Consider the following 21229-nt stretch of genomic DNA (forward strand, 5'->3'; position numbering starts at 1 on the left):
TGTGCATGCACACTTCTATATTTAAAGTTGTGACTGTTTTGTGAAGAAACTTTTAACTTGTGAGACTAAAAATGATTCAGGTGTTCATATTTGTTCTAGATCCATTAGTTTCATTTTCTACTGCGTTCATGACTAAATTAAATAAGTATGACTGTTTGTCTTCTAATTTTTCTTTCTTATACAGAGAATTACTACAAATCTCTAGTCTTAAATGTTTCTCTTTTTTTTCAATCAAAATGTTTGTATTTTTCTTCGAGAGCCTTATTTGCTGCACTGTTACCTTGTAGGTTTTTATTGACTATCTTGCTCAGCTTCCTGCTCCCAGCGTGGATGTAACCCAGGGAACGTCAATGCAACCTCACAGAGAACATTCGTGACTCTCTGTTTATCTGTACAACATGTAGATGTGTTATTGAACAAACTGTCAGTATATACGGTTTCTGTCCTCAAAATAGGAAGTCTAAATGGTGTCATCATAAATAGTTTGACCTATTTAACAAAAGGGGCTGAATGATTTATTTAATTTCTGACAGTCAGACATATTTTCATGTTAAATAACCAGAAAACTTAACGATTTGGAAATTTAAAAAAAAAAAAAAATGAAAAAAACAAAAATATTTCAGTCTCAAGCAAATGCTGGGTTAATTGCGATAACTACTTTGTAGAAAAGGTCACTTTTTTTATGTTAATATTTGAGTTTTATCCTTTTGTTGAGTGTTCAGATGAGACTTTATGAACTAAAAGTAAATCAGCACAAACAATGACAGCGCCTTAAGTTTTCCTGCAAAACATTGCTCATTGCGTTTAATGTCAATTTTGAACAAACTTGTGGATTTCATGCACCTCAGTTGCTGCTGTTATTAAAGTAAAAGGAGACAAACAAGGCATTCTTAAATTCATAAAGGTTTACCATCATATTCTAAGGCTGATGTTATTATTAGTGACAAACAACATAGTATTAAACTTTAAACAGATACAGAGTGGTTCAAAGAATCCCATGCCCATTCATTATAAGTTTGGTGGGTTTATGGGGTGATGGACAGAAAATGGAGTCAAACATTAGTTGTGGGACTATACAGTTGCATCAATTTTTCTCTGTATCAGTCGAAACCACTGACTGTATATAAATGTAGGCAATGCATCCCCACTTCCTTGCGTTGACCAAACTAATGGTGCTTTCATGGGGATACGGGCGGCGCCATCCAGTGACTTTGGAGACAGGATCTGTGCAGTACGGTCCAAGAGTCGAGTCACATACTTTCTCATTCACTTCAGTGAGAAATTTGTGTCCAAACGTCTGACTGGTAGTGTACACTGTCCTTATTTATTTATTAATGAGGACTCTCACAGTCATACAGGACGTAGTGATGTCATGATGTCACATCCTATAGTCTCAAATAACTTCTCAGAAAAAAGGACATGACGGAATATGCCTCAGTATTATATTAACTACCTAAAATGACTGAAACCATCTTTAAAAAATAAAATGTATTTGTGTATTTTAGTGTTTTAATTTGGCCCAAGTCCCATCCGCTAACATGAAGGTGGTGGGGCTTATGATCTATAATACAGCCACACTCCAGGGGGAGCTCTACTTGTTCTGGCTTCACTTTTACGGGTGCTACTCTGTAAATCCAGTCTATGGTTGAAACAGTCCCATAATGAATGAATGAATGAATGAAATTAAATGACGTTTTACCAGAATCAGATACTGATAAGAACTGAGCTTGCCTATGCCACACTAAGTATTTTAACTGGTGGTCTCAAATAATGAACAGTACTATATACTACAAACTACATTTGTAGTATACAGAGGTTGTGTACAAACAGACAAGTGCACAAATATTGAAAGACAGTGATGCACACAAGCTGTCTCTTCTTTTGGTTTTTCTTCTTTTCTTGCTTTCTCTTTCCACACACGTATGTACACACACACACCGGACACAGACACAGACACACACACACACTTGCAATCTGCTCTCCACTCTGAGAGCTGAGGCAGGGACTCAGGGGAAACATCATTCTAGTAAGAGCACGGTGCACGTGGGTTGCACCATCCAGCCGAGCACCAACCATGTGTGTATTCGCCAAGGTCACAGCACATGATGTCTTAGTCCTTCTTTCCCAGGGCAACATCCAATTTTAATTGGTGTCATTAAATTTTGATGAATGCATAGGCAATTTAGTATGAAAGCGAAATAGGTTATGGCAGAGGTAGAAGTGTTGTGTGTCCACAAATAACCTGTTTCCAAATGTAAATGCCAAACAGCAGGATGACAAAACATTTAATTGATCAATACCAGACTTGTACCTATGTTGCTGTTTTTAATTTGGGCTTCAGCTGTTTTTGAGTCTGTTAAAAAAAAAAAAAAAATGAAATAAATTACCCAGGACGTATTTTATATCATGATGATATTACAGCTTTGCTAAACTGAGCTGATGGGGAAAACACACGCCCCTTACAGAACCCAGACTGAGCTACACCAGCTAAGCCTGTACTCTGATTTCATGCAGGATTTGGGGAGTGTTGCGATGAGTCACAGGAGATGTAAGTAAGCAGTGGGAGTAGAGCATTCATAAATAAATTGCGAGAGCTTGTCAAAACTTGCCACTTATCATGTTGTAATGGAAAATAATCCACGTGGAGCGTCTAAGTCTGAAACAACTACACTTTTTACTTCATGACACATATTGGACTTTTCATCACAGTAGAATCTGAGCTTAGCTGCCTTATCCACTGCTGATACGGCAGGTGAAGTGATCTATCTGACTAGGAAAACTGCTTAAAGACCATCGTGTGTTTGAGGAGCAAGATTAGAATCCACATTCTGCTGAGGCCGATCCAAATTAACTATTTATCTGCTGCTGTTTGCACTGGCCATCATCAGCCTAGCTTGGTTAGTGATCTTGGCAGGTAACATGTAGCTTTGCTGAATAAATAAAGATATTTTTGTTGTGGTGGAACAGTGATGTAGCGGTTAGCACTGATGCCTCACGACAAGAAAAATCTGGTTTTGAGTCAGCTGGTTAGGGAGTTTTTAATCTCCCTGTGCCTGTGTGGGTTTTCTCCATGTGCCTCCTCCCTCAGTCCAGTGTCATGCTTGTTAGGTTAACAGGCGGTTCTAAACAGGGCGCAGGTGTGAGTGTGAATGGTTGTTTGTCTTTCTCTGATAGACTTGCAAACCGTAACCTTTGCTGTCTAAGCTAACAATAGCTAATTGACTAATACCATGTGCCCGTCATGTGGGATTTCTGTGTTACGTTGCCTTTAAATGGGACTGTGTTCACAAGAGGAGACCATATAGAATAGAATAGAGAAACCTTTATTTGTCCCTCAGTGGGGAAATTGCAGATGATATGATTTCGCCCTTTGTGGTGTTCACAATCGAAAGTCAGCATTTCATGTCAGTGTGTCTGCTTTCGTTTTCAGAAAGGTTATGGACTGTTATGTTTGTATTCAAGTTCCATTTGAAATCCATGTTTACAACCAGTCTTTGAAGAAGTCAACATGGCAGCCGTCAGCCTGGATTCTTCGTGTCCTGATCAATAACTCAATGTAAAAGAAAAAACACCTGAAATCTTAGCTATAACCCTTCGACGAATGTTATGTAGCAAGCAGTTTAGCTAAAACACTATCAGTCGCTACTGTGCTGAAATCTGAACAAAGTAAAAATGTTGAGCAATGGACGCCTCATTAAAAACACACTGTTGTATCTATGAAATGTCAACGTTTAATTACCTTCATCAATGGACAATATAATTACTACTTAAAAGCTCAGCTGACGTGAACGCTATTTACAGGTGCTAATAACAGGAACTCCAATATGACATGAATGAGCTTGCTCATTTCAAAAGCAGTGACTGGCAATATCCTTGGCTGATTAGTACACCACTGAATGAATATAGACGTCTGAAAAAACAAGTAAAATACATTGTCGTTGGTGTTGGGGGAAAAAAAGCATTAGTGAATTAGTAAAACTGACATGTAAGACTTAAGGGACAACAATTCATTAACAACAATGACCCAGTAATTTTATTTTATTGGTTTATGGTTTTACAGTTTGTGCGCGTGATTTAACATTTTTGTTTACATATTTCCTGGTGAAGCAGTTTGAACCTCTATTTACGTATAAAAGTGTGAAAATGCATTTATCAGAATCAGAAAAACTGAGAAGAATTAAATCCTGACATGTACTGTTCGGGCTTGAAATCAAAGTATATGCAGTTCATTTTGCTTTTACTTTAGCAACAATCTGAACCACGTGGAGTGACGTTTTGTCGTACCAGTTTTGAATTCAGTTGACGACAGAAAAATTTATAATTTTTGTTTTTGATTTCTTCTTTAAGAATAGATTAACGATGTTCGTGTAAACCCAGTACTCAACTCCCAATGTTCTTGATAGATGCTTTTGAGTTTCAAGGCATCCACCTTGACCAAATGCTGCTAATCTTGTTCTGTTTAGATTGGAGAGGGCTGCACCAAACCCAATTCGTTCCATGGATTATTTTTATTTATTTTGCTCTTGTAGTTCAGATGGCACCACTAAGTGCCTGGGCTTCACTTGTTTGCGGCAAAGACAGTGAGATGAAGGCAGGGGGCTCAGAGCAGCTCTCTACCTCATTCTGGCAATGTTGACTTCATCCAGAAAGCCACAGGACAAGAGGATTTAATACAGAGCTGCGATGCTCCTCTCCAGAGGGGATTACTGGAGCAGTTCTGTGGGAAATGGACCTCTAGCACAGCTATAGCCAGGGCTGTTCTGCCAGCACACACATGCAGTACACACAACGCGAGTGTAAACATACTGCCTTTCGAATTCACTCATCTCTCTTGGCGAAGGTAGCCTTTGTGTATTCACCCATGCTCTCTATCATGCACAAACAGTAACACATTGGGCATGAAGTTGCTTCATATACAGTACATATTCCTCATTCTCTGACCTGTCAAATTGCGCATTCTCCCATTATCAGTTCCCCTGTCTCAGTTTTCAAACCATTGCACACAATCACAGCCACTTTACACTCAGTGACCAGAAGAATACGAAGCCCTGTTCAGTCAAATGCAATCTACTGCAGCTATGGTCCAATGAATGCTATAAATATGAAATGTTTAGTTGTTCTTTGTGCTTGTTTTTCATCAATGTCATGCCGTGAAGAACTGTATATACAAAAAAAGACAGAGCTGTACATATGTTTTTTTGAAACGTGTGAAGCTCTTGCTTTTTGCTCCTTACCGTTCAAGGAGACTCTTGATATGTGTAAACACATAAGTCAGTTTATAAAAGGGTCAAATAGAAACCAAGGACAACAGAGGGATAAACAGCTATGGTGGAGAGTCAAACTACGCAGGAAATTTCTGGAGATAAGTTAGACAAAGGGTTCTTTAAAAAAATTCGATTTCGTGTAGGCAGAGGGGGGTGGCAAAGTGCGTTTTGTTGGAGAATTGAGAGCCTGTGTGTGTGTCAATGAACTAGAAATGTGTTTCTGAGAACTAGGGAGTGTGATAGTGAATACAAGAACAGAGGGCGGAAGATAAGATGAAAGCTAAAGAGAGATACATCAGGGAATGCGTAGAAACACACTGCGCACTAACAAATTCAGACATCGGAGTCAATGAATTCTCATGCATATAAATAAACACACACAATTTCATAGGAGTATAGAGTAGCATCATATAAACGTATTCATTTAGATTTTCGTACAATGTATAAAAGAGACAGTCACATTTCATCACACCCACACCTCACTTTCCCGTACTGCCTTACCATCATGAATAAATGAAAACACTAGCATGCATACGCACATCTATAGCCCCCACCCCACCCCCACATAAAGTTGTGTATGGACCTATGCACATACACATGTTCTGTGCAGACAGGCTCTTAGACAGACACATCTCACTTGAACATCTTCACAGAGAACAGACACACTTACTCCCTCACACACACACACTGTCTTTGTGCCAGAGCTGTAGAGCAGCTTGTTAAATGGAGCAGTCCTGAGTGAGGATGGCAGATGAGTGCAGGCAAAGCTATAACTTTTGAAAATGACATTAAGAGCTGTATTGATGGATTACTTAAAAGTTATAGTACTATGCAAAAGTTTTAGGCAGGTGTTTGGGGTTAAAAATGCTGTAAACTAAGAATGCTGTCAAAATGGAAGTGTAAGTAGTTTATTTTCATCATTTAACAAAATTAAGTGAATGAACAGAAGACAAATTTAAATCAAATCAATATTTGCTGCTGTGACCATGCTTCTTCTAATTTCACTTGCACACAGTTTTTGAAGGAGCTCGACTGGTAGGTTGTTCCAAACATCTTGGAGAACGAACCACAGATCTTCTGTGGATGTAGGCTTCCTCAAATCCTTCTGTCTCTCCATATAATCCCAGACACACTCCATGATGTTGAGATCAAGGCTCTGTGGAGGCCATGCCATCACCTCCAGGACTTCTTGTTCTTCTTTTACACTGAAGATAGTTCTTAATGACCTTGGCTGTGTGTTTGAGGTCTTTGTACTGCTGCATTGTTGCCCCCAATGAATTTGGGGCCAAACACACCTCCCTGATGGTATTGCATGATGGATAAGTATCTGTCTGTATTTCTCAGCATTGAGGACACCATTAATCCTGACCAAATCCCCAACTCCATTTGCTGAAATGCAGCCCCAAACTTGACACCGTTTCTGCTAAAGCATCACATCCAATGCTTTAAAAGCAAGTGGTCGGCTAAAATTTAAGCGTTTATCATACCTATAGTACCAGCCTTGGCCTAACTTTTATTTATTTTTTTTTCAGTTTAAAGGATAAAGGATATACATGTACACTCCAGGGGTAACCTGACCGTAAAACTATGTCTTATCTGCTGTGTTCTGTTGCAGAGATTTGTTTGCTGACTCGGGGTAGAAGGACGGCCAGCGTCCGAGCCGACACGTACTGCCGCCTCTACTCACTGTCCGTTGACAACTTTAATGAAGTACTGGAGGAGTATCCTATGATGAGAAGGGCTTTTGAGACTGTTGCCCTGGACAGGCTGGACCGTATTGGTGAGAAAATTACATTTAATGACTGAAAGCACACATCCACACAAGCCAATATACAAACCAAAGCAAAACATTTAAATTTTGTGAGGTCCGGTGACTTGATGTTTATGCTGCTTCGAGCCCACAGCTGACACCTTCAGAACGAATATCTTTCAAACCAGATCTCTCTTGAACTATATCTATCAGTTATAAAAGGGCTATAAAAGTTTCTCACAGATCGAATTCTCAGCGATTGAAATTACTTTCAAAGTCATCTGGATATAAACATGCAGATAGAGCTCTGGTTTTGAAATCCCTGCGTGACTACTTTTACACAATTGATATTCTCTTCATATCCATCAGGGTTCCCAGGCTCAGCTTGGGCAGATGAAAAATTCACAATGAAAGGCACGCCTGTATCATCACTCAGCCATCGCTGCATGCTCTGTTTTATCCTTAGCTATGTTTAGAATGGAAGACTGAGAAATTGCTTTAGGGGGTCTCTTTGTAGAAAATGGTTGCTTTGAAAAGATGTGGTTGGCTGATAGTCATGTTTCTGTGAAATGGTCTCCTGCGTACGTTCTCTCCCCCACTGGAGTCTTCTTCCATAAGAAAGTAACTCGCATTGCACTGATCCACAAATTAATTAGTGTCTTGATGGACTTTTCACAATCTGATTCGAGATGATAAAGGGTCAGGTGACGCCAGGTCAGACTGGATGTAGATACAGAACCTCACAAAACACCTCAACTAATCTGTCATCAGACATAATGGAAAATTGAGAGATTGAGCTGGGTCTAATTAGATTTACAATATCTTCAGAATCCACAGCCTTTTGTTAACATCAAATTGAAAATGGCACTCAAGTGAATTAACCCTGTCACGGCTAGTACAACCATTCAACAATGACTAATGGACTTTGGGGTTGGGGTTGCACACATTTCTTGAGGAAAGTGGGTTCGCAGTTAGTACGCCTGTCATAGTGACACAGCTCTAACTAGTCTCTTTAACCTTGTGCACAAATCGCAGGCAACATTCAGCATGCATGTTTTTCTATTGTAGAAAGTGGAAGAACATAAATAAAAAGGAACAGGCACTTATGAAATGACAATCTCTAAAAGGTCCATTCTTAAATAGAATATCAGATGCACTAATACGACATTGTTTTAGGTCCCAGGTTGAACTTTCACCTTGTGGTACAGTGTTTGCTTTTAGTTCTGTCCCTGATACTTAATGAATCAAAGTCAGAGTTTGTCACACACCGCCTACACCTTAGCCCGTCATGCATTTTAAGCTTCTGTCTCTGGGTGCTTATCTCTTACCAATCTTGTGTTGCTCCTTTTATCCTGTGCTCTTTGAAGCATTATCTTTCCCCATTTTGCTCAATTCCCTGTTGCTTTCTCAAATCTTTTTTCCCTCCTTTACCCGTTTGTGATTTTCAGGCACATGCTCTTTGTGTTGTTTGTTCTCCTCATTTGTAGCTGTACTGGCGTCTTCCTTTGGAAAGTTGTAAAAAAATAGGGAGCTCTCAAGTACACCATGTCAACCCGGTTCTAACTGCCTATAAAGTTTATACTCGTTTTCCTTTTATCTCTTTCTTCTCTCACCTGTCACTTTTTGTATCTGTGTGTCTGTTTTGTGTCTGTCACAACTTTTAAAGGCAAGAAAAACTCCATCCTGCAGCACAAGGTACAACACGACCTCAGCTCCGGTGTACTCAACTACCAGGAGAATGAGATCATTCAGCAGATTGTGCAGCACGACAGGGACATGGCCCACTGTGCCCACCTCATGCAGAACCCTCCACCCCAGACGCCCCCCTCACCTACACCTGTAATCTGGGCACCCTTAATCCAGGCCCCTCTCCAGGCAGCCGCCGCCACCACCTCAGTAGCCATTGCCCTGACACACCATCCCCATCTCCCGCCGACACTCTTCAGACCTCCCGTTTCTGTTCTGGGTTCCCTAAAAGATCCTCCCAGCCGACTCAAGAAGTTCCACCCATTTGTTCCTTCATCCACAGCACCTGGCTCTGCTGGGGACTCTCCCACAGGCACGCCGTCCAAGATGCGCACTGGGGTGGACATGTCATTGCTTGCCTCTTTTCGGGCACAGCACATGACGTCTGGTTCAGGGGCAACTGGCTCTAGCCAGAATGCCTCAGCTAGTGGAGGCCAGTGTGGACCTAGTGGTGCTGGGTCTGGGTCTAGTGGAGGAGGAGCCTCGGTCTTCCCCTTTGAGCCATACTCATCCTCTGGTTCACCCACATCTAGTATGGCCCAGCTTCACCCACAACCTCAGCATCAACAACCCTTTCGTTCCAGCACCCCACCTCTCTCAAATCTATTCCACCAAGGATCTATAGGTGGGAGCACGGGGTCAGGACTAAGTGGAGGGGCAGTTGGTGCCTGTGGTGGTGCTACTGGGTGGTCTTCAGGTGGAGCAGTTGGAGGTTCTGCAGAAGGAGCCACTGGAGGAGACACTGCCTGGGCGGGAGAGGACTTTACAACCGGGGTGACGGAAGTGACACCTGGGGGGCACTTTGGGTTGGGGGGAGCTACTGGTGGATCGGTAGGAGGGATCTCAGGTGAAACAGTGGGAGGATTAGCAGAAGGATATATGGGTGCTGCATGTGTCAGGTTAGGGAGTGGGGCATCAGGTGGATCAGTAGTGGGCACTGTCTGTGGCTCAATACAAGATACAGCCAGGAGATCAATTGGAGGAGCATCTAGAGGATCAATTGGAAGAGTATCTGTGGGATCAGTGGGAGGGTCCTCTAGAGAATCACTGGTGACGACTACTGGAGAATTATTAGGGAAAGCCTCTGATGGATCAGTGGGGGTCGTTTCTGGTGGGACCTCTGGGGGAACATTTGGAGGGGTTTGTGGTGATTCAGCAGTCGGAAATCCTGGAGGATCATTAAGAAGGGCTTCTGGTGGATCAACAACTAGCCATATAGGAGGAGGTTCAAGTGGACCAGGGGGAGGTGTGATTGGAGGACATACTGGCAGATCTACAATAGTAGGGAGCCATATAGCTGGGGCAGCAGCTGGCAGTTGTACGGGGGCTACTGGTGGAATTACAGCTGGACTTATCAGTTCTTCCCGTTGTCAGAGTCCTATATCAACCGGTTCATCCAGTCCTCTGCTGAGCCAGCTTCTCCATAACCAGCCACCCCCCAAGCCTCCTCAGGTGGCTCCTCTACAGCAGTTTGCTGGAGGAGGCAGGACTACCATCTTCCAGTCCCCTCTACAAGGCTCCCCACCCTCTAGTAGAGGACAGCACAGTCAGCAGCCTGCTGAGGGCTCCCCATCTTCCCTCAGCCATTTTGGTCTGGCAGGCCTCCAGTCAGGCTGCTTGCCTCACCAGATGTCACTGGAGAGATCTGCCTTGGCTTCCCTGGCCCAGTATGGTTCAGCAAATGCCTCTCCCTGCCTTACCCCAGTGGCACCCAGTCCCACTATTCAAAGTCCTGTGGCAGGAAGAACTTTCCACTACAGCGACCCTTCCAGTGTCGCAGGATCCCACAGTTCTTTGCTCATGCCGCTGTCTTCTCTCCCTTCACAACTTCCCAGCCAGCCTCACACAGCAGGGAGAGATTCTCCCCTGGGACGCTTTTCTGAGGACCTAAAGCTTTTGTCCAGCTCACATCCGTCTCTACACCAGGAGGTTGCACAGACCCAAACTGCTTGCTCCTTTGTGGAAACTAGATATTACCCCTCACCATTTTCCTCACCTACTCTTGTGCCCAAACCCTGTAGCACAGTGCCAGGGCACATGACTCCGCCAATCCATATGTCTCCAGGGCACCTTCACAAGACTCAGTCCCCAGGGCCCTCCCCGGCCTTGCCTCCTCGGAGGGGCTCTGCTGCCTACTCGTCAGATGTAGAACCTCAAACTGTCCGTTCTAAACTCCCTTCCAATTTGTGAGGATCGATCACACCCTCCCGTGCTCCTCTGAAATGAAAAACACAAACTATCTCCATTTGTGGCATTTTTTCTGTCTTCAGACTTTACTGTGTTCCACCTCTCATTTTACCAAGATTTTCAATTTACTGTGATTTTAAAGACACTTTACCAGGTAACTCAGATCTCCAGATTACTGTATATTTGTTTTATGCTTTGTATTTATTTTTATTTCAAACACACTGTATATAGATAGAGCTATATTTAAATGATAAGTTAATCAAGGGAGTGGGAGGGTGTGAAAACGATCTCTATTTAAGGTTAATTTCCTTCATTTCTTCAACTATGCCAAATTCATCTGGTGATCTTTTCAGAATCAAATTCAATGGACTACACAATAATGCTCTTTTTCTGCAGGAACCTATGCACTAATACCTGCATGTATAAAGGTTTTTTTGTGTGTTCAAAAAAAAATGTTGAAATTTTTAGCTACAAACAACATACTTAAAGACTGGCTGACCCTTGTACCATCTCATTTGGGATCACATATTGTTGATCTTTAAATGCATCTACTAGATTGTACTTATTTATTCTCTGTATAAACTTTTCAAACCCTTGAGAGATGGAGCAGAGATTTTAGGAAACCAAAAAAGACTTTTCCTGTGGGATATTAATTCACCTCCTCTTGGCCCATTGACCCTTATTTTATACCACTTTACGGTATTAATACTGTTTTTTGAAGCAGGGGGAGAGGGGTTCAGCGAGCTACCCTCCATCTCAATATAGAGACATAACAGTATGTGAGCGACCGCCTTTCTGCAGAGTCCTCAACCATGTCCTAACAAGCTCACTTTGTCTTCCAAGCTCATGTCGCTAATGTGTGTAGAAAGCATGTGTTGCTTTTCTTCCTGACTGTGTGCAACTGTTAACGTGTGAGTGTTGGTGAGAATAAGTGTGAATCAGAGGAATAGTCAGATGCAAGGCAAGACTTTTCCTTAGGCTGATCGCAAGGAGGTTTTCCTTTTTACACAAAAACTAGGACTTCTGGTAACCACAGCTTGTGTGATACATTGAGAAGCACTCAGAACAATCAGAGTTAAATATAGTCAGAAATATAATTAGTCATTTAGGGAATACAGTACATTCTGTACGCAAGCTAAAATATCCACAAAAAAAGTGCTGCAACCTAAAATATGCCACTTAATTGATATTTAATTTGTGCATTACTTCTTCTGTAGCTGCTGTATGGTCACAGTAGACATTTCTCCTCATTGAAGGCTAGTGCTGCGTTTGAGTTTGAATGTATGTACCTTGCTTAAAATAAGTACTGTAGCAGTAGTAGATGCACTGAAGTATCCCCAGGGGGTTAAGAGACTGTTCCATAACTGTAAAGGTCATCGATTCAATATATTTGACAGACATTTTCATCAGCGCCCATTTCTACTGCCAAAGTGTCCTTTAGCAAGACACAACCACTGCAGGCTAAATAGTTTGCAAGGCAGTGTGAATATGTGACTTTAACCCATTCTTTAATGCATAATATTGTCCATTAAATATCGCTGTATAATTGAAATGCCGCCGTAACCGTGAGAGAAATTGCACATTGCTCAAGCTGGAGACTTCCCGTACAATACACGCTATCCTGCATTAATGTAGCAAATGCTGCTCTGTGAAAGGAAAAAGTACAACCAATACAAATTGTTGACTTTTTTTTACAGATTTGGACAATCATAAAAAGTTGATATCTAACCGTTTTATATTGAACAAAGTAAACTAAGCATTTCAACACTTTTATTAGGTGCCACTGCCCTGCTTTTGTAGGTATATGGTACAGTCCATTCTTACATGAAAAATTCCTTCCAATACAAGATGGCTCCATTATTGTTTTTTGCACGTATTGCCCTTTTCAAAAACTGCATACCACATTTCAGTTGACTTGAAATCTGAGCTTTGACTAGGCCATTCTCACACCCTCTAATTTATCATTTTAGACGTTCCTGGTTGGGTGACTAACTTTCACAGCCTCTGAAGTAGCGAAGCAACCCCAAAGCATTCCATTTACTACACCACTACAGTAGCTAATCTGGAAAAAAAAGTCGATCTGCCCGTTCAGAGTTCATTATTCCAAAATGTATTTGCCAGTAGGTTCACTGAAGAACAGTGCTTTTTCCTTAGCGTTCCTTTTGAACATAAAAGGCTTTTTGCAGGGAATTTCTCATGAAGGTCAGGTTTGTGTAATCTCTGAAATAACCTGTCACTCCCTAAAAAGAGTCATTGGCTGCTGATTAAAGGTACTTTTTTATTTTAGCATTTATCAAAATTATGAAAATGACTGCGAAATCTTATTTCGATAGCTTTCATTCAGAAATCAAAGATCAGAACATTCCCTTCATGTCCACGCTGACAAGAGAAGCCTTGAGGAGAGCCTTGCAGTGGCCAATGAAACTGTACACATGTTAGAGGAAGGTATCACCAAACTCCCAAAGGACAGGAGCAGTGATATGCTTCTACATGTTTTTCTGTGGCTCATCACCAAGGCAGACCCGGGTTCCACTCAGACAGCTGAGTCCCAAACTCAGTCACAGCACTCAGCCACTGCAGCCTAATTTAACAAGACATGTCTGTAATCCCTTGACCCTCACAAGCTATCATACACTCGCACACAGAGGTGCTCGGTGACCACGCTTTCCCCTCATTACAGCTCCCCGAAGTCCCTATAAGGTAAAGCAATACACATGGCATGATGCAAAAGTGCACAAATGCATATTTACAGACCACCACAAGATCACACATTGATGGCTTCGTGCAGAAATAGAAAGCATTCAGCAAACCTCTTTTTAATCCTGAATTACAGTGTCAAATACACTGTTGACCATTAAGTTGGAATCATTTTGTTTTCAGACTCATTCGTCTTTTTTCGTCCTATTCATACAAATCACATTGTCACAATCGTTTAATGAGAAGAGGTAAAAAAATATATATTTTAGTCCAACTTTGTGGGCAACAGTGTATATGACAAATTACGTTTTCACTTTCCTGCCAGGATACTTTATATAGTCGGTAACATTTGCGGTCGTGTTTTTATTTTAATTGTTTTTCACCCATCCTAACAGAAAGAATACAAGTGGAATTGATTACACATGTACAGTGCTACATTAAAAATAGCCTCGCAATATCGGGTCAGCACTATCATTTTTCTATCGTCTGCCCAAAGGGAATGTCGATCTGTGAACCATGAAATTGTATTTTAAACAACACTGTGTTACATTACAAGGGACAATGCGTTGTTTGCTGATCTATAATAATGATAATAATGATGATGTGACGACAAGATCATCCCCAAACAATTCTTTCAAAAACAGTGTTAAATGACAAAATGCCAGACAACCTCTTCATGGTCTTTCTCCAGAGAAAACTAAGTCACTAATGTGCAGGGCAGCCAACGCCCTCTCTGCCGTAAACAGCTACTTTAACGTTACTGCTAGCCTGGCAGCTCATCTTTAGACCACCACGGAGAGGGACAAGGGGTAGTGGATGGATACAGCTCTGCCACAGGAAGTAAACACTTGCAGCGGTTTCACATCTGGAATATTGATTGTTCGCACACAGAGTGGAAACCTGAATCGTCCTCAATTGCTACACAGCAAACAGACCGCTGTGCCTCACACATCACAAAGCAGTCCCTTTTTTACCTCACAATATGACCTTATTGGGCGTGGAGGTAGGGAACAGTTTGAAGTCTGTCAGACAAAGGTGTAGATGTGAAGAGACGGTGATTCACTAAGGGAATGATGTGGTTGGACACTCGGCCGTAGGGAAGACACGTAGACAGGCAGGCACCCCGTGGAGTACTCACGCTGACGGGTACTTGAGCCATGTCGCCCCCGTCCTTATGATTGTTCCTGAGTGCTAGTGGATGTTTTTCAGTGTATTATTGATCGGGCGGATAGGAAGGGAAAGCTTTGAGCGTTGTTATTTTTTTTGGGGGGGGGGGGGACTGTGTTACCTGACAGGGTCGATGTCTGAGGCTGGACGCTGTCAGAGGAGGGTGGGACAGTGAGGCAAAGGTCAGAGCTCAGGGAGAGAAAGGCATTGGACAGGGATTGATTAGTTGGCCTCAACTTAGTGGGGTCCATTATCACAGATAAGTGGCTTAGAAGGGGGTGGGTGGGCGCACAGTATCAACAAAATCTGTCACTGTCAGTTAAAGAGCTGACACAATCCGCCTGGTGTCCTCTATCTTTCGTCTGGGCCGGCGTCTTAGCAAAATCTCCTGTCTGGGGACTCTTATGTAAGAAAAGTACCAATTTTTGTGAAATTAAAAAAAGCAAAAAAAAAAGCCGTTTTTGATAGATGACCATGCAGCTTTGAAATTATGTAATGGAAATGAAAAGGGTTTTTATAATCCTTAGGGTCATGAGACATTTTCAACTCGTAGAAGCCATGTAATCCTTCATACCGGGTAAAGTCATGAAAATAGCCAAAATTGGAGTAACAAGATTTTCACCTGACGGAAATGTTTATTCTTCAAGGGGGTTTTCTATTTCCATCCAGCCAGACTATTTGCTGCAGACGCATCTGCAGCATAGTGTAGTGTGGAGACAGTGTTTTTTTTTTTGTTTTTTTTTTAAGAGGGAATCAGGTGGGAATTAGAAAAGGGGGCTTTGAAACTTTGTGTCTTTTGAGACGGCCAGAAAGAAAAGGTAATGGAAAATTACGATGACTCAGACGTTCAGGCTGAGAACGGTTTTCATTATGTCTCCCTGTGTCTAAACGTGAGAAGAAAACAACCGCTTGAGACTGTTCCATTTGTTTTTTTGTTTTTTTGGAAATCCTTAGCACTAGGGAAGCTCCAGATTATTTTAGTTTTAGAATAATGTCTAAAGTATTGCCATCTTCCTACCTGATGCTGTACCCGGCCCTGGACTTCCTGTTGTCCCAAGCTAGTTAAATGTGTCATGAAGAAGAAGATGCACCCCAGATATTTGCTGGTGGTCTTTCACATATCCTTCTCAGTCCCAATTCATGATGGCTGTTTCCATAACACAGCGTTCTCTGTTTGGTGCGTTTCCAATTTCAGAGCCTAATCTTAATGCCCCCCCCCCACTTTGTACAGCCCCACTCACCTATGAATATATGGGTTGGTGAATCAGCGATGCACACTAATGAAATCATTTGCTGTGATTGAGGATTTAGATGTAGCAGCAGCGGAATCGAACCTGCAATTTCTCCGGGGAGCAAAAGACACATGTGGGGTGTTTTTCTTTTTTTTTTTCTTTTTTCACCGAGGCCCTTGTTACTCATTCATGACCTCCGACTGTTCCCTAAATGCTCAGCTTATTTTGTGCGCAAGCACCGGAATCAGGTGTTCGGTCTGTCGGCGTGATTGCATATGATATGAGGATTGCTATACGTGGTGAAAAGTTGTTTACTGTAGCGTCTAATGCAGCTGACCTCTTTTGCTGCCGCTCCGGCGAGGTGGAATAACGTGACAGTAATGCTGTTTTGACCACAAAGTAGGCTTTTGGGCAATGCAACCTGAATATGACCCAGTTTAGGAATACCATGCAACGGTGGGGTGCATTCAAGTTCCCTTCTAAAGATCCTTCAGGTTAATGGCACTTTATAGCTGTTCATTTACAAAATTTCACAAAGTTCTATCAAATAACAAACGATACGTTTAGAAAAAACATGCACGTTTCTTTGTTGGTTTCGGCCGATCAGGGTACCCTGTGCTGAAGTGAGACCGTGCGTGTTGAGGAAAACAGAAAGGCCACATTTACTTTGGAGGGAAGAGGGTTTACAAAAAAAAAAAAAAATCCCGCCTCTGGAATCTATCTTTCATTTGCTGAAGTACGTACTATAAATCCACTTAATCTGATGTTGGGAACATAATGTCGACAAGGTACTTAGTTATACAGATTTATATATTTCCATAGGACCTATTTATATTTCTGTATTTACGTTAGGCTCTCTTACTATATCAGCACCATACCAGATAATAATAAGCAATGTTCACCGAGTTGTGTGTGTGTACATAACATGTCCATGATTTTTAATAAAACACGTCATCTGCATTGTATAATCTCTCGACTTTGGTGCGGCGCCGGGAAGGGACGTTTCCGTTACGCGATGCTACGGGCGAAGGCTTTCCACCCGATGGCTCGACCTTTTGGTTTCACGGAGGCAGCGACTGGTTCGACACTTCTTCTTGTGGGGACTCATAAACTTTTGAGGAGGATGGCATTTTGAGCGCTTTGCTAATGATCAGTGGATATCTATATTTTTCTTTTCTTTCTGCATTTAACGCGGGATCTGTGGGGGGAAAAAAAGCAATAAGGGAACTGTACAGGTATGGTGTGACTTGTTGGGTGCCTACTGGACAATGCGCCGACCCACCACGCGACGACGACATCGCACACTGTGGCCGTGGCTTGTAGCACGTGTGGCGGCGAGATGAGTGAACTGTCGATAAGCACACACAATGGATGAAATAAAACGGTATAGAATAAAATATGAGCAACGTCTGCCTGGTGTTTTTATTTTTTGACGTGTTCTCCCCTCCGGCTCGTGAGATGTGTCGATAAGTGAACGCCTTGCGCACGCACACATGTGCGCACACTCAAGACGCACACAAAGAGCAGGTCAAGAGACAGGTGAAGCTCCTCCGAACGCTGGCAGTGTTGGCAGACTGTAAAAAGGAGGACAGCCTGCGTCTGCCCCTGTGAGCACTCAGCCATCTGTGCTTCATTAGAATTCCCCCTTGAGGTAACCTTCCCTTCTCCAAGAGGAACTCATTGAAAGTGAAGGGCTTTGTTTTAGATTGTCTATTGTAATTACACATTATTCTCCTCCTCTGATGCCAGCCTGTCGTAGAGGAGAGGAGCTCGCTTACAGCCACCTGCTTGGCGCCTGGCGGCGGTGGCAAAAATGCACGCGGGAGCGCGGGGTAAAACGCCGCGTAGCCGTCGTCGCTGCTGCTCCTGTTGCTGCTGCTGCTGCTGCCGCTGCCACGTGAGCCCCCTGTTTGCCGTCTGCGTGAGGTTTCGTGCAGAGGGCCAGATCAGCGAGGTCGTGGTGGGTGACATCCTCGCGAGCTGAGGTGGCTGTCTCTCTGCTGCCGTGGAGGGACGAGCCACGCTAATGCCCTCCTCTTCAGCATCTGGGATAATCTGCTCCAGTTCTCCTTGGGTCAAATGCAACAGTAATTAATCCTACCATTACCCTGCAGGCCTCAGGGTTAAAGCACTGTAAATGCATGTGTCTCAAGTTTTTGTTTTTTTTCTTTCCAGATAGCCCCTTTCAACTTAACGTTGGTGCTGGGTAGAAAAAAAAAAGCATGGCTTGACTTAAATGTGAGTTTAAAAATTTTAATGGTGACATCCGAGCGTGACATGGGGGATTAGGTTGGATTGTAGTCGGCCAGAGGGATGAAACTTGACTGACCTGAGCATTCAAGATCTATACAGAGCAATAATGGGTCAAAAGTGGCAGTATGAAAAGCTTTACCTAATTTTTTTAACTCAGATTTCTTTTGTCTTACAAACCCGATGTATTTGTTTTTAGGAAAATGCTTTACTCTCCATATCTTCACGTGCTTGTAGCACGGCGACCTGGCACTGCGTTTTTTGGCAGCCCAGGGCCCAGAGCACTCAGAAACACACACGGTAACTACAGCAGATCCGTATTAGTGCGCCACCCCCCTCCCCTCTTAAACCCAAAGCCTTTTGACATCTGCCAGTTAGTTCGCAAACATTGTCCAAATGCCAACTTTGGAATGCTCCAGCTTTTGAGGCGCGTGGCTGAAAGTTTTTCTTTCTGTGTGTGTGTGTGCGTGCGGCTGTTCAGGTTGGCGACCCCGCGTATTCGTCTGTGTTCAAGAGCCTCGTGGGATTAACTTCATGAAAGCGTATGCGTGGGTAACATCAGAAGGGGTGGCCACAGGTTGCCAACCTGATGTCCCGACTCTGCCTCTTGCCACTCCCCCACCTCCAAAAAAAACCACACACACACACGTACAAAAAAATAGAAGCAGTCCTCTGCTCACTCCTTCCCTGCTCTGCTGAAAAATGACGATTGTCAGAAATGGGTCACATGTGCCCTACTTAGAGATAGAGGAAAGTGCTGACTGAATTCTGTGTGGGTTAGCGTTAGAAATAAAAAGCTAAAGCGATAATAACATCTGTGGGACAGAGCTAATAGTTGACATCATCAGGAGGAGACATGTGAAACATGATTAGCCCACTGGTGAAAGTATCTGTCAAAACAGATACACATTTACTCTGTTTAAATACTGTACTACACAATTCTGAAACACTTTCCATTTTTACTAATATTTTCATTTTATTCAGCTTTTTACTCAACTTCACTAGGTTTCTGATGCATATATTGTTCTTTTTTATTTGTATTGATTCACTGAAAATGTCCAGGTGAACATTTGTGTGATCTTTATAGATCTCAGGGCAGTACTGGTACCTCACTGCAAGGTCCTGGCTTGAATCCACCAGCTGCCTGGGGCCCTCTTTTCGCATGCTCTCCCTGTTCCTGCATGGCCTTTTGCTGCTCCAGCATCCATAGGAATGAACGTTAGTTGAATTGGTGACTCTAAACTGGCAGGTTTAGAGGGTTAAAGGTTAGGGTTAGGGTTAGGTGAGCGTGGTTGCCTGTCTCTCAGTGTTGGCCCTGTGATAGAGTGGCAACCTGTCCCTGGGGTACAACTTGGCCCGCAACCCTCCAGAGGACAAGCAGTTACAGAAAATTAATGAATGAATGTATAGATCTTTCACAAAGAACAACCTAACTGAAAAAAAAAGTTTTTGTTTTGGAGCATGACAGTCATTCGCGAGACCATTGTGTATGTGGCATTAAGCTAAAATGAATCTATGATGCTGTACCTCTGAGGTCGTTGGTCACCGATCATGTACCTTGAGGTGGAAGGAACAACCAAGAAATTAAATGTTAAAATTGACTTTGAATTCACTCCTTATTCTAATCCTGGTGAGTTCGCATTCATGAGTATATTAAAAATTAAACCACTGGTCCGCAATCCTTTTGACTTGTTGTGACCCCTTTAAAAAAGGAAAAAAATTAGCAGCTCCATCTCAATGTCTCATGTGTTTCATAACTGTTCCACTTTTCATAAAAATGGCCAACAATATTAATGCAATATTTGTGTAACAGAGCTTTATATTTTTGTCTTTTCCCCCTCCTCCCCCTCCGATCTCATTAGTCGGGTCATGACCCATCAGGTTTATCTTGTGGCCGGCTCGCTTGACAATTGCTATATCAAACGTATGATTTATATCAACACTCCAACTCCAGTGCTGATTAATAGGATTTTGTTATTGGTTAATTCAAGGATGTATGCGCTTCTCATATAACTAGGATCATAATTGTACTCACACCAAAATGCACATGGAGAAACACAACATTATGTTCTGACCTCTTTAAGACGGGTCATCTGTCAAGTGTTAATGGAAACTGAGACTTTGATGTGATGATGCGCCGCCTTCAGCCCCGACCCCACTGTGATATGTCAACACGAGAACCGGTAGCTCAAGTTGTCACCCTGCCATCTGCCAGCGGTCCGCCCTAAATGTCCATTTCTGAGCTCAGCCAATCCCCCCCCCCCACAGACAAACTCTCTGAGCCTGATACATTTAGCTGCCTATTTCTGACTAGGGAGGCTTAAATCCATCTTGCAGCGCTCATAAAATGTTTAAATACTGTTTATTGAATCGGTCCTTGAGATTGAATTGCAGCGATTAATCCCAAAATGCGATATCCGCTTTTTTCCAAAATATGACCCCTACTCCGCTTAACTGACTGCTGGCTTGACAGTAAAATACTCCGGTGGACATTTTGGGGTTTTAATTTACAGAGAGAGAGAGTGAGGAATCAGTAAGCTGATGTTTACGCAACAAACACAGCCTTTTTGCAAACACATCTGAATATCTTGCTGTGTCGTTCAGTGGACGGTCCTTGCATATTTCATAAAACGCCTCTCCCTTCTAAAAATAATAGAATGAACTGAAACCCAGAGGAACTCATTTGAAAAGAGAGGAAAATACCATTTTCTTATTTTTAGCAGTTATAATCCTCCATGACTGGTGATCCTCGCAGTGCCGTCCCCCTCCACGTCCTCCTCTGTCTCCTTTCCCCCACTGAGACATGATGGGGGTGTGCTCCCTCCCTCGCAACATCCCTCTTCCTCCTCTCCACAAACGCCACATTTCTCACACTGCCACCGCTCACTTTTCACAGGATTGGGGGTAAAAGCAGAAGCCCCCACCCCCACCCCCCC

General features: G+C 42.8%; 1 protein-coding gene across 3 annotated transcripts in view; it reads left to right on the plus strand.

The window, feature by feature from the left end:
• hcn4 (hyperpolarization activated cyclic nucleotide-gated potassium channel 4) overlaps positions 1–17453 on the plus strand; it is a 77614-nt gene extending 60161 nt beyond the window's left edge. For all 3 annotated transcript variants that reach the window (XM_047580001.1, XM_047580000.1, XM_047579999.1), the window contains 2 exons: positions 6880–7044; positions 8681–17453. In XM_047580001.1, coding sequence (XP_047435957.1) covers positions 6880–7044; positions 8681–10950 — 2435 coding nt within the window. In that variant the 3' untranslated portion in view covers positions 10951–17453. The remainder of the gene's footprint in view (positions 1–6879; positions 7045–8680) is intronic.
• The last annotated feature ends 3776 nt before the right edge of the window (positions 17454–21229 follow it).

Source organism: Mugil cephalus, chromosome 3 (genome assembly GCF_022458985.1).
Source record: "Mugil cephalus isolate CIBA_MC_2020 chromosome 3, CIBA_Mcephalus_1.1, whole genome shotgun sequence".
Lineage (NCBI taxonomy): Eukaryota > Metazoa > Chordata > Actinopteri > Mugiliformes > Mugilidae > Mugil > Mugil cephalus.